Source organism: Medicago sativa, chromosome 7 (assembly GCF_051527215.1).
Source record: "Medicago sativa cultivar Bolivia chromosome 7, Bolivia_mono, whole genome shotgun sequence".
In the NCBI taxonomy this organism is placed as follows: domain Eukaryota; kingdom Viridiplantae; phylum Streptophyta; class Magnoliopsida; order Fabales; family Fabaceae; genus Medicago; species Medicago sativa.
Window position 1 is genome coordinate 46,468,353 of NC_140755.1, and position 15,464 is coordinate 46,483,816.

The 15,464-nt window shown below is 41.0% G+C and overlaps 1 protein-coding gene across 1 annotated transcript; it reads left to right on the forward strand.

The window, feature by feature from the left end:
• Window positions 1–12,232: 12,232 nt before the first annotated feature.
• LOC146906220 (uncharacterized) lies at window positions 12,233–13,333 on the forward strand. Its single transcript, XM_085728770.1, has 4 exons — window positions 12,233–12,332; window positions 12,431–12,559; window positions 12,644–12,884; window positions 13,135–13,333. Exons 1-4 carry the CDS (start codon window positions 12,233–12,235, stop codon window positions 13,331–13,333), a joined length of 669 nt encoding a protein of 222 aa, XP_085584896.1.
• The last annotated feature ends 2,131 nt before the right edge of the window (window positions 13,334–15,464 follow it).

Here is a 15,464-nt window from a genome sequence, read left to right on the forward strand (position 1 = left end):
TACTCTCCTGAGACTATCATGAAATGTTTTAATAGACCCTAAGGGTGCATGTATCATGCGTTACTGGTCCATGTAGCCCCCCAAGCACGAGTCTTGGAACAGGGCGAAGTGGTTTGTAACTGGTTGTCAATTCATGCACGTCATTGGGCGTTGTCTGTCCAAGGGATAATGCCCAAAGGGGGCGCGATATACTTTGTTTTTGTGGCACGGACTGCGACCTGCAAGGGGTTTTCAGTTCATCTTAGAACGTTTCGCATTCCGCGACTCCCCGATGGCCGCCATGTGTCATGATCCCGCGACGTGTCCCCCCAAGCACGAGTCTTGGGACAGGGCGAAGTGGTTTGTAACTGGTTGTCAGTTCATGCACGTCATTGGGCGCTGTCTGTCCAAGGGATAATGCCCAAAGGGGGCGCGATATACTTTGTTTGTATGGCGCGGACTGCGACCTGCAAGGTGTTTTAAGTTCATCTTCGAACGTGTCGCATTCCGCGACTCCCCGATGGCCGCTACGTGTCATGATCCCGCGACGTGTCCCACTCAATCGTTCTTGACACGCTTCCCGAGGCAACTTTCGCCCTCCTTTAAAGCGCATTTGGCCTTCCAGAATTTTTTCATTTCTTCACTCCCTTTCGTCTGCTTCTCCTTCGGTCCATGTGTCTTCTGTTCCAGTCGTTTCGCAGCTCTGAAGATTTATCTCCCTTCCTTTCACAGGTACTCCTTGATTCTTATCCTTTCTCAATTTTCATTTTTTTGTGCTTGCGAGAACACGATCCTAGGGATGGTTTTAATTAGAGAGTGCGATGAGGAGGGGAAGTTGATTCATCCCACTGATCCAGTTGAAAAGGATTAGTTGAGGAAAGAGTGTCTGAGACATGCAACCGGTCCTGATGGGATTATAAATTGGGATATCTATTATCAAGGGTTACATGGGGAGGAATTATTTAGTGACTTGTCTAGCGAATCTGGTGCTAACTTGGGTAATGATAGTGACTGTGTGTTTCTGTCTGCTACTTCAGGAACAAATCATAGGGAGGACGAGTGCCAGGAAATTTGTCCGTCTCAAAACCCTCCGTCTGGATTAGTAGGAAGGGAATCTTCTTCTAGGTTAATAGGAATGGCTCCATTTGCCGAAGAAGTATTAGTGGATGAGTCGTTGTATGTCGACGTATCCGCCTTGGATTCATTTCGGAGTAAGTTTGATATTGCTGCCACTGGGCGCGAAGAAGATGTAGTACTGCTATCTTGTGATCCTGATGAGCGTGTTTGCGATCAAGAGATGGCGGGCGAAGGCGATGAGTCTTACTTCGTGTATACCGTCGTGCTGGAAGAATTTAGCATGAAAATCCCTTTCACGCCTTTTGAGATGGATGTGCTGAAGTTCCTTAACGTGGCGCCTACACAAATACGCCCTAACAGTTGGGCTTTCATTCGTGGTTTCGAGATCTTGTGTAAGTCTTTGGGTCTCGAGCCCTCCGTTGGCGTCTTCTTTCATTTCTACGGCACCAAAGATGTTAACAAAGGAACATGGATTGCTATTTCTGCCCATTCTGGGATGAGGCTCTTCCCCCAGTATGCGTGTAACTTTAAGAAGGAATTGCGTGACACCTTTGTTAGGGTGCAAGGAGCGCCGGAGTGTTCTACATCCTCTGTTTTGGTGGATGGTGAACCAAAGTTTCCCCTTCGATGGACGAGCACCCCTCTGGCGGTGAGAGGATATGACCTGGATGCAATGTCGCCTTATGAGCGGAGGCTAGCTCATTTCTTGGAGAAGGTTCCATTAACCAATATACATGAGCTATTGAATAGGGAAGGTGACATTGTCCGCCTGGAAGCCTATATGCGTGAGTGTCTTTAACAGTTTCCGTTGGATTTGTTGTTTGTACGCTATTTTTCCAGTTTTCTAACTGACTTCATTTGACCTTTTTGCAGAGGAGATGTTGCCCCTTACTGGAGCAGAGATGAGGAAGTACTTGGCTGATCTGGAGAGGAGCAAGAATCATGATGGTTATGTGTCGAGCAGTGCGGCGGGAGTTTCACTTAGGAAATTAAAGAGGAAGGAGTCTGCTGGCAAAGGTGAGGCTGGCGTCATCGAGGTGGAAGATTCAGAGGGCGTAGGCGACGGGAATGCTCTCGTTCAAAGATGATGGTGGAACTTCACTTGACGATGAGGCCATGGACTCCTTCTGGCATTCAGAATTTGATTTCCGTCGGTACGTTGTTTGTTTTTTACGTAGTTGTTTGTCTTAGTCTGTTTGCTTGTTTAGAATGCGGTTATGTGTGCATCGTGTTTCATGCGAGTCGATCTTTTGTAACGTTGTTATCTGGCGACTTGTAGGTATATGGTGGAGCAGGTGTCGTTTGCAAAGGTTGACGTCGTTGCTGGTGTGAAGGCTAAGTTTAGCGACTTAGTGGCGGATGCTGGTACTGCTGCTCTGCGTGTGTTGTTGATGGGTCATGCTATGGAGGTGAAGCATGACCTTGTGGAGAAGAAGTACAAAGATGCTTCAGAAGATGTGGAAAAGTGGAAGCACAAGTCTACTGGCCTAGAAGGGCACCTAGCAGATGCGTTGAAAGAGAAGAAGGCTGCAGAGAAGGCCCTTGAAGAGATGAAGCAGGCAAAAGAGGTTGTAGAGAAAGAGAGGGACGAGAAAGGGGTGGCTTTGGAGAAGTCAAACTTGGGTGTGGACGAGGGCAGGCGGGCTATCGCTGTCTATTTTGAGAACGACTTTAGGCGTGCCACAGAGCAAGTCCTTCTGTTTAATCCCGAGGCGAAGATGGATGAGCCAGATCCTTTTAAGGTGATTGTTGAAGGAAAGCTGGTGGATGATGAGTGATTTTGTGCTGAACTTACTTTTTTCTTTTGGGTTATGTAACTTAATTTTGGCGGCTCTGCGAAGCGCCTTTTTGAACAATGTTTATTACTTTCTCTTTTGATGCTTCTAGAATTTCATTTGTGACTTTAAACTTCTATTTATGCTATATTTAAGAAAACTTTTTGTTTTTCTATTTCTGTTGACGACGCGTATTTTGAGCCTAGTCTCGTACGTTGATTGGCGCGGTGCATAATCACTTTGCGTAATTTTAGATGGACAGGCGATTTCGGCCGCCTTGAAGGTTGGCGTCCTGAAGTAGTTTCATATTTTGGTGACTTCAATGAGTCGAGCCTCGTCGGGGCCTCGTTTAATGTGATTTTTAGTTTATTTTCTTTGGCGCTTTCAATCAGTCGAGCCCCGCCAGAGCCTCTCAAAGGTTGACGTTTTGGGCGATCGCAGCGATTTCAGTCAGTCGAACCCCGCCAGAGCCTCTCAGAGGTTGACGTTTTGGGTGATCGCTTAAGTTTTTTAATTTTGCGATTTCAATCAGTCGAGCCCCGCCAGAGCCTCGCAGAGGTTGACATTTTGGGCGATCGCAGCGATTTCAATCATTCGAACCCCGCCAGAGCCTCTCAGAGGTTGACATTTTGGGTGATCGCTTAAGTTCCTTAATTTTGCGATTTCAATCAGTTGAGCCCCGCCAGAGCCTTGACGCTTTGGGCGATCGTAGCGATTTCAATCAGTCGAACCCCGCCAGAGCCTCTCAGAGGTTGACGTTTTGGGTGATCGCTTAAGTTTTAATTTCAACTTCCGCGCCTTATGATGTCGTCATCATTTTTGTTTATCTGTTAACATTGGCAGTGACAAGGAACTTAATAAATGTTGCAAGGACAATCATTTTTGAAAAGGAGAGGGCGCCTCATTAAAAAACCTTGCCCTTGCAGGGGAAAAGAGTGCTACCCTCGCCCTATGTTATTTAATAAATCAAAGAGATAACAATAGTCATAGTGGTGGCTTTATGCCATCCTTATTGGGAAAAAAATAAAACATGAGAAGTAAATAGTAAACAGCGAATCAACTATATTAGTGGCATAGATTAGCTATGTTCCAGGTGCGTGGAACAGCTTTTCCACTCAATTCTTCTAACTTGTATGCTCCGCGAGAACACTTTTCTCGAATTCGGTATGGTCCCTCCCAGTTTGGGAACAGCTTTCCAATCCTTGTTGGGGCGACGACTTGCTTTAAGACCAGGTCGCTTTCTTTCATTTCCCTGGGCGTCACCTTAGAGTTGTAGCGGCGAGCTGCTCTTTGTTTGGCTGCGAATTCTCTGATGTGGGCTTGTTCTCTGACTTCATCGATTACATCCATGCTTATTGACAAACCTGCTTCATTTGCTTTTGTAGAGAAATAATTCATGAATTCATATTTCGTGAGTTTTTCAAAGAACAAAAGAGTTTTCCTGCATGAAAAATTGTTAGACAAGCGATCCAAAAATTCTATACCTTCTTCTGAAAAAGTATCTCGTCGCCAAGTGGGGGTATCTATTTCCACATGGAGCATGGCATCCGCGCTGTAGACCGTCGTGAATGGCGTTTCTTTGGTCGTAGAATGTGGGGTAGTGTGATAGGACCATAGTACCTATACTTACGTTGACCATTATTGTGTTTATATATAAGGCGACTATATAATTACATAGTAGCTCGACGTAGTGGAAATTTAATTAAAAACTATACTTACCTCATGGAGCTATTCTGCCCAAAGTCCTTTGGCGGCCTCTAGCTTCTTTTTGATCCCGTTGAGAATAACTTTGTTGGCTGACTTGGCCTGTCCATTAGCTTGCGGATGAATCACGGAGACGAATTTTGTCTGTATCCCCAGGTGTTTGCAGAAGTCGGTCACCATTGCGCTTGCGAATTGGGTTCCATTGTCTGACACTATGCATATGGGAAGGCCAAAACGACATATAATCTTTTTCCAATAGAATTTCTTTACCCTTTCGGCCATTATCTTGGCGACTGCTTTGGCTTCGATCCATTTAGTAAAATAGTCCACGCTTACTATAAGAAACTTCAGTTGTCCTGGGGCAAGATGGAAGGGTCCAACAATGTCCACTGCCCATTTATGGAAAGGCCAAGGAGAGTAAACGGAAGTCAACTCCTGAGCTGGGATGTGTTTCTTATCTGAAAATCTTTGGCATTTGTCGCATCTTCTGACGAAATTGGAGCTATCCTGAAGCATGGTGGGCCAGTAGTATCCTGCGCGGAGGAGTTTTGCTGTGAGGGCTCGCCCTCCAATGTGGCTGCCACACACGCCCTCGTGTACTTCTAGCAGTACTAGGTGAGTCTCGTCCTCGCCCAGACAGCGCAACAATGGATTTGTTCTACCTCGTTTGTAAAGCTTGCCCGAGATGGTGACGAATTTTGAAGCTCGTTTTCGGACTATCTGTTCTTCTTCGCTGTCGTTCGGCGTGAATGATCCGGTTAAGTATCGAAGTAATGGTTCCATCCAGCCTTCCTTGCCTTCGGCGACGTGGTGTACCTCTTCAATCTTGGTACTGGGTTCTTCGATTACCTCCTGAATGACGGTTCTGTTGTTGCCTGGCCGTTTGGTACTGGAGAGTTTTGCTAATAAGTCTGCTCTGGAATTCTGTTCCCACGGCACGTAGATTGCTTCAAAGAAAGTGAACCTCTTGGCGAGTTTCTGTACTCTAGCTAGATATTTGATGAGTTGAACGTCTTTGGTTTGATATTCACCCGTGATCTGACTTGTTACTAGTTGAGAGTCGCTTTTTGCTCTTAAGTTTTCGGCTCCCATCTCTTGTGCCAAAGTCATGCCAGCAATCAGTGCCTCGTACTCAGCTTGGTTGTTGCTTGCTTTGAATTCAAACCTGAGAGACTGTTCTATGAGGAAATCATTTGGACCTTCCAAGATTACGCTTGCTTCGCTGCCTTTCAAGTTGGAGGAGCCGTCCACTGATAAGAGCCAGATGAAAGGAGCCTCCTCTTGGGCTGGCGCGGTGAATTCTACAACGAAATCCGCCAGAACTTGGGATTTGATGCTTCCCCTTGGTACAAACTGAACGTCGTATTCCGAAAGCTCCACAGACCAAGCTACCATCCTTCCCGCCAAATCTAGCTTTCCAAGTACCTGCCTGATGGGATAATCTGACTTCACGACCATTTTGTGGCTTTGAAAATATGGACGGAGTTTCTTTGCTGTCGTAATTACAGCTAGCGCTAGGCGTTCTATCTTTTGGTATCGTAGTTCTGCTCCTTTGAATACCCTACTCAAGAAATAAATTGGTCTCTCACCTATCTTAGAGTCCTCAACCAGGACTGTGCTCATGGCGTTTTCGGAAATCGCCAAGTACAAGAATAGGACGGCATATGGACTTGGTCGGTGAAGAACGGGAGGGTTGGACAAAAATTCTTTTATCTTCTGAAAGGCGTCTTCGCATTCTGGCATCCATTCGAATTTCTCTTTCTTTTTAACGGAAGCGAAAAAGGATAAAGCTTTATAACCGGCGCAGGATAAGAAACGAGACAGAGTCGCCAACCTCCCTGTTAACTGATGTACCTCTTTGAAGCTAGAAGGACTTCTCATGTTGATAATTGCTTGACATTTATTGGGGTTTGCCTCAATGCCCCGCCTTGTCAAGAGGAAATCTAAGAATTTTCCCGCCTGTACTCCGAAGGAACACTTTGTTGGGTTCAACCGAATTCTGTACTTTATAACTTGACCCAAAATTTCCTCCAGGTCGTTTGTATGGCTACACCTTTCTTTTGTTTTCGCCACCAGGTCGTCAATGTAAACTTCTAGATTTCGTCCTATCTGTTGAGAGAATGCCATATCCATAGCCCTTTGAAAGGTGGCGCCTGTGTTTTTGAGACCAAAAGACATGACTTCATAGTGGTAATTCTTGGTATTGGTCATAAAGGCTGTTTTGGGGGCGTCGAGGGGGTCCATCCTTATTTGGTTATAGCTAGAGTAGGCGTCCATGAAACTCAAGGTTTTGTATCCTGAGGCGTTGTCGATCAAGTGATCAATATTTGGGAGTGGGTACGGATCTTTGGGGCACGCCATATTCAAATCAGTGTAGTCCACGCACATTCTCCACTTCCCATTTGCTTTCTTGAAAAGGAGGGTATTGGCTAGCCACGTGGGATATTTTATTTCGCTGATAAAGCGGGCGTCTACCAATTTCTTCACTTCGTCATCCACCGCCTTTTGTCTTTCCTCGCCCATCTTTCTCTTGCGTTGCACTACCGGATTTATGCCGGGCTTGACAGATAAGTGGTGGCAGGCAATGTCGGGATCTATCGCTGGCATTTCAGATGGATGCCAGGCGAAAAGATTTAGATTTTTCCGTAGCAGGTCAATAAGGGCTGTTTCTTCTGCAGGGTCTAAAGACGTACCAATTTTAGTTGTTTGATGAGCCTCGGGACCAATGGAGACTTCTTTTAAATCTTCAGTGGGTTCCAGACGTTCTTGCTGGAAATCTTCTCTGGGATCAAGGTTTATCATGTTTACTTCGTGTGTCACCTCGTTGCTGGACTTCTTCCTCGTTTTCTGCAATCGCAAGCTATTGTGATAGCATTCTCTGGCGATCTTCTGATCGCCGCGGATGGTTCCTACCTTTCCATTGTCTAAAGGATACTTCATGATTAAGAATTTAGTAGATAGGAAACCTCCCAAAAGATTGAAGGCGGGGCGGCCGATAATGATGTTGTAAGAACTTGGTGAGTTTACTACGAGATACCTGACGCGAATGGTCTTTGCTTGAGACCCACTACCAAAGGTCGTCTTGAGAGTGATGTAGCCCCTTATGTGGACCTGCTCACCTGTAAATCCCGCCAGTGTTCCTTTGAAAGGTTGCAGTTGCTCCGGGTTAAGGCCCATTCGATCAAACGTTTCATAGTATAGGATATCAGCAGAACTTCCCAGATCTATTAACACCCTCTTTACATCCCACTTGAAGATTTGTAGAGTGATAACCATGGGGTCGTCATCGTGTGGTATGATGTCTCGGTAGTCCTTGGCTGCGAAAGAGACCTCGGGTTCATGCTCAGGAGTCTGTTCCCCATATTCTTGACACAACATCACTTGTCTTACGTATTTCTTCCTAGATGAGCTTGATTCTCCTCCTCTTGAGAATCCTCATGAGATGGTGTTTAGTGTGTGTCTCTTCTCTTGGTTTGCTTCCTCTTTCATGTCGTCTTTCTGTCGGCCCTCATCCCTCCTTTCTTGGGTGTATCCTCTCAGCTTCCCATTTTGCATTAACTTCTCGATTTCCTGGCGAAGATGCACACAGGAGTCGGTGTCATGACCCCTTATCTTGTGATGCCGTGATGGAGGTGGGTCCGGGATTAGCTTTGTTTCGTAAACCTCCTTCATGATACGCTCTGGTCTTGTGTTCAAAGGGGTGAAATCGTCTAAGCGCGGCTTGTAAGAGTAGGGTGCATAAGCTCGCCTATCTGTCCTTATGTAGGGGGCTTGGTCCCTGTTAGCCATTGGTTGATAAGCTCTCCGATCTATGTTATTGGACGCCCGCTCCTTGGCATCCCTCGCTTTCTTTTCGGCGTTGCTTTCTTCACCTTTGATATAGCAATCTGCCCTGGCAATTATCTCTTCCATGGAGTCAGCAGGTTTTTGAGCCAAGGATTCGTTGAACTGACCCGCCCTCAGGCCGTTCTGGAAGGCTCCTACGAATACTTCCTGATTGGGTTGATTACCTTTATGGTTGTGTCGTTAAACCTTGCCAGGTAGTCTTGGAGGGATTCATTGTTCCCCTGGCGTATGTTGAAGAGGCTGGTAGCATGAAATTTGCGATGGCGACTTGCAGAGAATTGTTGGATAAGTTTCCTTGTGATGTCTTGATAGCTGAGGATGGAGAATCGAGGGAGATTCATGTACCACCGTAGGGCGGCGTCGGAGAGGGTGCCAGCCAACAGTTTGCACTTAAGGGAATCTGGGGCTCCGACTACGGCCTTGCGAGTGTTAAAGGCTGTAACATGCTCCATAGGATCGCTCTTTCCATCGAAGACGGAGAGGTGGGGCGGCTTGAAGTTTTCCGGTACTGGCGCTCCCCAGATTTCGGCGGATAGAGGTTGTGGTTCTGGGTCGTCCATCTCGCCGTGGTTCGACTCATCTTTCTCCTCTCGTTGCTTTTGCTGTATAGTTTCCATTGAGACCTGCAGAGCATCGTTGTGCTCCTTCAGTTGGGTGAGTTGGGTCCGCAGGGATTCCAACTCTTCCGATGTTGCCATGATGAAAGGTTTTTCTCTAGATCGTACGTGAGGTGCGACCTAGGTTGGTTGAAAAGGGGTTAGGGTTTCCAAGTCACAAAGGGCTTACGATTTGGAAGTTTGGTTTAGAATCGCGATTTGTCATCTTGGAAGAAATGTGGTCAAGGCAGTTTTACCTTTTCCCACAGACGACGCCAACTGAACTTGTAAAAAGTATGGTAAGGGATTCTAGGGTTAAGAATCGTATGCTAGGGTTTAGAATGATGATTAGATGCCTTGAGAATGCTCTCAAGAGTAGTATTTATAGCGGGCTAGGGGCTTGGGCTTTGGTTGCTTGGTTCCCAAGCAACAGGGGTATTTGTGTATTTTAAGCTGTTTCTAGAGGTTTCTAGAAGCTTAGAAGAGCGGTGCCTTAAGGCGAGCGCGCCAGAGGCTCAGGAGCCCTTCTGGATGACGCCCGAGCCCTTCTAGAGGTCTTTAAAGCCTTTCTGGAGGTCTTGGAGCCTTTCTGGAGGGCTTCTAAGCCTCTAGGAGTATTATGATGGTTCAAAATTGATTACTGATGAGTCATAATTTAGTCTGTTTTAATGCATTATTTAGTACCATTTTATTTAGATTTAGTTTTATTTTATTTTAGTTTTATTTCCTTTTTAAATATTTTACTTCAAATTGCATTTTATTTTATTTTAGGAACGAATATATGATGGAAGGTGTCTTGGAGCAAAAGAAAGAGGACTGGAGCAAATACAGTGCAAAAATACGAAGATACGGAGACAAAAATATATCTCCACAAAGTCAGAAGCTTGGCACGGCCCGTGCCAACATGTGGCACGGCCGTGCCACCCTCCAGGAGCTCTTTTGCTGCTTTTCTTCAAGCCCAAGTTACTCTGTTGTAGTTTTACTAATTAGCCCTTATAGTTGCTTAGATTTTAAGTCAATTGTAAAGCTATAAATAGAGGAGCACTCCATCATAAACATTCACCTTTCTTTAGAACATTTTAGTGAATTATTTCAATAAAGTTCTTTTATTTCCTTTACTTTCTTTCCCGCAATTTATTTTATTGCTTTCTCTCTTCTTCCCCCATGTCTACGATGAACATGAGTGAGTAGACTTCTTTGTCTTGGGATTGTTGGATAAGTCTAATGACGTAATCCGAATCAATCCAAGCCTTAAACCCTAATTATATGTTACCTTAATTCCTAATCTAAATTCACCGCTTTAACATGAATTAACTATTATCAAACTGTGGAAGCGAACGCGGAGGGTTTGATAATCGTTAATTCATCATCTCAAATATCAATTCATAAAGCGAACGCGGAGCTTTGATATTCGAACAAGTGAATTTAGACAAGGTTTGCGAAACATGAGAATAGTCTAGCAACCCTTGAGACATATAAAGTTTCGATCTTCAAGGGTCCCAAAGGCAATCACCCATGAGAATATGTGTGGTTGTTGGAGGGATACACTCACTGACTTCGAGAGAAGCTTTGATACGCTAAAGAGAAACTTGTCTTTAGAAATTAAGAATAACGTAGAATTATAAGTTTAAGGCCTGGTTGTGAAGGATTCGTTGTTATGACGAACCAATGATCCCAAGGCTCTTTTATTATTGTTGTTATTTACCTTCAGCAACTAAACCTCCCTTTTTATAACTTTTCTTCTCCTCTAATCATTCTTTTAAAGTTAGTTAAATTGAACAACTCCCTAGCGGAACGATACTCTTTTACTACTATTACTTCGATAGACTGTCCACTTGCGGTTTGGCCTATCAATTACTTTTTCTATTATTATAGAAGTTATAATTTTTTTTACAATAATACATGTGATCAAAATAAAAAAATGTAAAGTTTTTTATAAACCATATTATATTTTCATTCATATGTTGGAATATCAACAAAAGCATTATGAAGGGTATGTTTGGTTGACGAAAGAAAGTGAAAGGAAAGAAAGTGAAAGGAGAGAAAGATAATGGAAAGTGAGATGATTTATTTAGTTGTTTGGTATAAGTGAAAGTAAAAAGAAAGTGAGAGAGATAGAAAGAATTAAAGTTATGAAAAGACATAATTATCATTGAACATAATAAAATATATTAAGAGAGAAAAATAATAAGAATAATAGTGCCCTACATTGAGACTATGTTTGGATGACAAAAGAAAGTATAAGGAAAGAGAGTGAAGAAAAAGAATGGAAAAGGATTGAAAGTGAGTAGAAAGTGAATGAAAAGTGAGATGATTGTTTAGTTGTTTGTTTGGACTGAAAGTTGTGAGAAAGTGAAAGGAAAGAAAGATATGTAAACAAGAAAATGACAAAGCTACCCTCAAACAAATATAAAATATAATTAGAGAAAAATATTAAAATAATGTTTTGATTAATATTAAAATAAACATTCATGTATAATGTAAGTTAAGTATAAAAGAGTATAACATTTTATTTTTGTCAAAAAAAGGGTATCATACGTTAAAAAAAAGAGTTTAGTGTCACGGTTTAAATTGGAAAAAAAAAACTGTCAAGTTGTTGTAATTTTCTGAAATTGGTTGGGTATTTATGTCATTTCAACCAAAAAGCAAACCTTCCTCCATTTTCCGTCTATTTTAGGAGGGATTACATTCTGAGTGGGTCCCGACATAACATTTTCTTTCCCTCTCTTGTTGTTGGCAAACCGAACAATGGAAAAGAGAATATTCTTCAATCTTTCTCTCCTTCCTCTTTCTTTTCTTTTAGTTTCTCTGAATCTAAACATACCTTAAATAAATACTCAAATATAAAATAGCTGAAGACTTGTTTGATAAAACAATAATGACCATATTTTAATATAATTTAGTAGTTAACTTCTTTAAATTTAAAAATTATAAAGTACTAATTATTGTTTATTTATAATCATACTTTACTCTAAAAGCTTATTAGGTCGAGCAAATGTTTAACCCTAATAGCTTTGTTAATTTCCCTCCCAAGCATTAAACTTAGGGGTGTGTTATAAGCCATTGGTAACTCATTAAATTCTTTTTTCAAGTTTTCAAATTTGAATTTCCCTCCTATATGCACATGTCATAACTATAGTGACCTTTGGGTTGCTAACTGCTTCACTAAATGCATTATACCATGTTTAAACTTCCCATGCTTACTCTAATAAATGCATCTTGCTCTATATATATGGATGACAGACGCATGCAAGTATGCCTAACCCCTTCATTCCATTTGCTTTTGCACCTAAATCATCAACTAAGATGTCTTATCGTGAGTTTGAAACCCTGCTTGCACTCCATTGCTTGAAAGGTGAGTGAAAAATCTTTTATGTTTTCAACTATATGTTACTATGTTGTAGAATGTGGTATAAACTGTTACCTGATTATCTACTCTTAATATGTTACCAGCTCCTTTGGACCCAAATCCAACAACCGATGTGGACAAGATCGTGAATGAGCTAAGACTTGAATACAAGATCATTTACTGTGAATTCCAAGTCAACGAAGTATACATATACTTACTTGAGTTTTTGTCCTGTATTTTTTTAAGAGATTATTTCAATAAAATGGTGCTGATTTGGTGATATTGGATTTAAACAAGGTGTTGTGATGTTGCCCAAGATGTTGTCACAGATTTTAATGATCAGATTGGTTCGTATGTGACATTTGTAGACACTAGCTTTAACCAATTTGAGATTTTAGTTGAAAGGATTAACAGAGTTGTGTATCTAACAATCAACTTCAATGCCATTCGTGACTTTTACGACATCCGAATGGGGGGTTGGGTGCTGATGGTGTTTTCTGCTTTAAGCAACTTTGGTATCAACGCCATCAACATGCTTGATTTGAGATTAAGAAGCTTGTTGCTCCAGATTTTGTTTACCAAAATGTGTCAATAACAATTGATATATTAAGCTTTCGTCACAATGAGAGGAACTTTCAGCTGAACTATGATGTCAAGTTATCCAAGTATGATGTTACATCTAGCTTTTTGGTAAGATGTTATTTTATTATATCATTCTGATTACACAAGCTCCTATTGTACATCTGCCTTTTTTGTTGTTAATTTTTGTTTTCTTTATGTACATGCTGTGCTATAATAGCTTTTGCAGTTTGGCTTTGGGCAAGAAAACCACTTCTGTTATGGTCGTAGATGACTGTGGTAACACATGGAAATGCATTTCTATTTATGGTACAAGGCCATATTCTCATATCAAGATTGGAGGCATCTTGGGTCGGTTGGTGGATGCGCGCAGACTCGGAGTTGGGATAAAGATCATGATTGGTGTTCTAAATCCGGGAAAAAAATGAGACTATCTTCTTGACCATCAATCGTCCAAATGATATTTATTTATTCATTATGTTTAGTTTATTGTCGTTTATGTTTTAAGTCAGTCACATCTTTATGTTTTCATCGTTGTTGAAAGTGCTAATGTCCACATTTTTCTACTAAGAGTCGTCTTATTTGTTGCAGTTTGTTGTTGTCTGGGTCCTGTGTGTCAAGTTTTGTAACCTACTATCATTGGAATTAAGTGTTTTTATGGTTTTTTTTTCATTACTATCATCTTATATCTCTCTGTTTATATTTTAACACACATAGCAAGGTATATTCATGTTGTTTATAAATTCAAATTAACGGCTTATTTCTTGCTCATTAACACAATCAGTAATGATTATAAATAACTGCAATTTCCTGCTCATGAGCACAAACAAGTAACATCATAACTGTCATACTTTATAACATACCAAAAACATCTTATTAAAGCAAAGAAATAACGACAGTATAATCTAAGAATGTGATTAACACAGCTGATGTAAATTACATCTTATATAATTATGGTCTATTAAAAATAATTCGATTTTATGCAGTTTGAGACTAGAGTATAAATCAGCACATCTCTTTAATAATAAATTATTTACTCAAGCATGTTAAAAGTGTAACTATAGTGACCTTTCATATTAGTTAGTTTAATCCATTTATAACTAATGTTACCATTGATCTTTTAGTAATGTTATAATTTATAAGATGACAGACTGCATATGTTTGTGTTTAGCTTATGTACTATAATTTTTTACAAATGGATATAGATCTACTGAGTATATAATTATAATGTCGTGAGCTTAAAACTATAAGATGTTAAGATAAAGGATTTTTCGCAGCTGATGTAATGTCAAAGTGTAATTTATGTTTGTTGCTGATATCATACATGCATACAACATTCTTATTATGTTGCTCCTAATTGGATTATCAGAATATGTATGGCATCATACTTCAAATAGCAAACATGTTTTAATAAGAATAGATCAATGCGGACACAACAACTTCCCCCATGCATAAAATAATGGCCCACCTTAATTAATAAGGATTGTGCCAATCTATACATTCAGATATAAGTATATGTGCATGCATGGGTTATTAAATTAAGTAATGCTTTGGTTGCGCATTCCATAGACACGTGTTTTGCACGTTTAATTAGGGTATAGCCAACAATGCTTTGGTGGCTAATGTATCATTTAATGTATAACTTCACATTCCAAATGTTGTGTTGGCATGCTGATTGCTCATTGGCTATGTAGACCATTGGTATTGAACAGTAATTAATGAGAGTTGCCCTCACTTGGTGTCTCATTTTTAGATAGGCGTGCAGCCCTCATGAGATGTGTTTAGGGTTTATTTATAGCTGCACTACAATTAATGTATAGGCTCAACATGCTTACTCCTCGTTGGAAGTGAATGTCCACTACATGTTGAGTAGTCACATAGTCTTATTTATGACAGGCTTCTTGGGATTCAAAATATGCTAAGTTTAGATTGACCATAACATCTATACATGTGTTTGCTATATAAACAATTGTTGTAGTATATGGTTAAAGCACACTCACAAAATTAACATTGCAGAACAATGGCAGAAAGTTGCACACAAATTTTGGCTATCTCAGGTGGCAAGAAGGATTTGACGCTTATTGTCTGTGTACCTCAAATATGGTGCATAACTGACAAGGAAAACCCAAATGAGATAATCTTTATGAACATGTTATTGGTTAATGAGAAAGTTTGATGTGATCGAACAATTTTTATATGCAGAATACTTTTTTTTCTTATACAAATGTTGCCAATATAGTTCAAACGTATATATTTATGTTTTTCCGTTTTGGTAGGGTAGAAAAATACAAGCTACAGTTAGGAAATCTTTAGTGTCCATGATCAAAGGAATGGTTGAAGAGGGTTCGACCTATAAGCTTGAGAATATAATTGTTGGTTTTAATGATGGTTCCTATAAGTTAACATGATGGGAAACTCTAAGTTCACTATGTTAAACACAGCTAAAATACCAAAGAATGTCTTTGATTTTTTGGCTTTCAAATATTTGTTAAGTTCTACGCAAGAGGAGAAAATTCTTGGTATAATATGCTTTTTATTAACACATACGATTATTTAGAG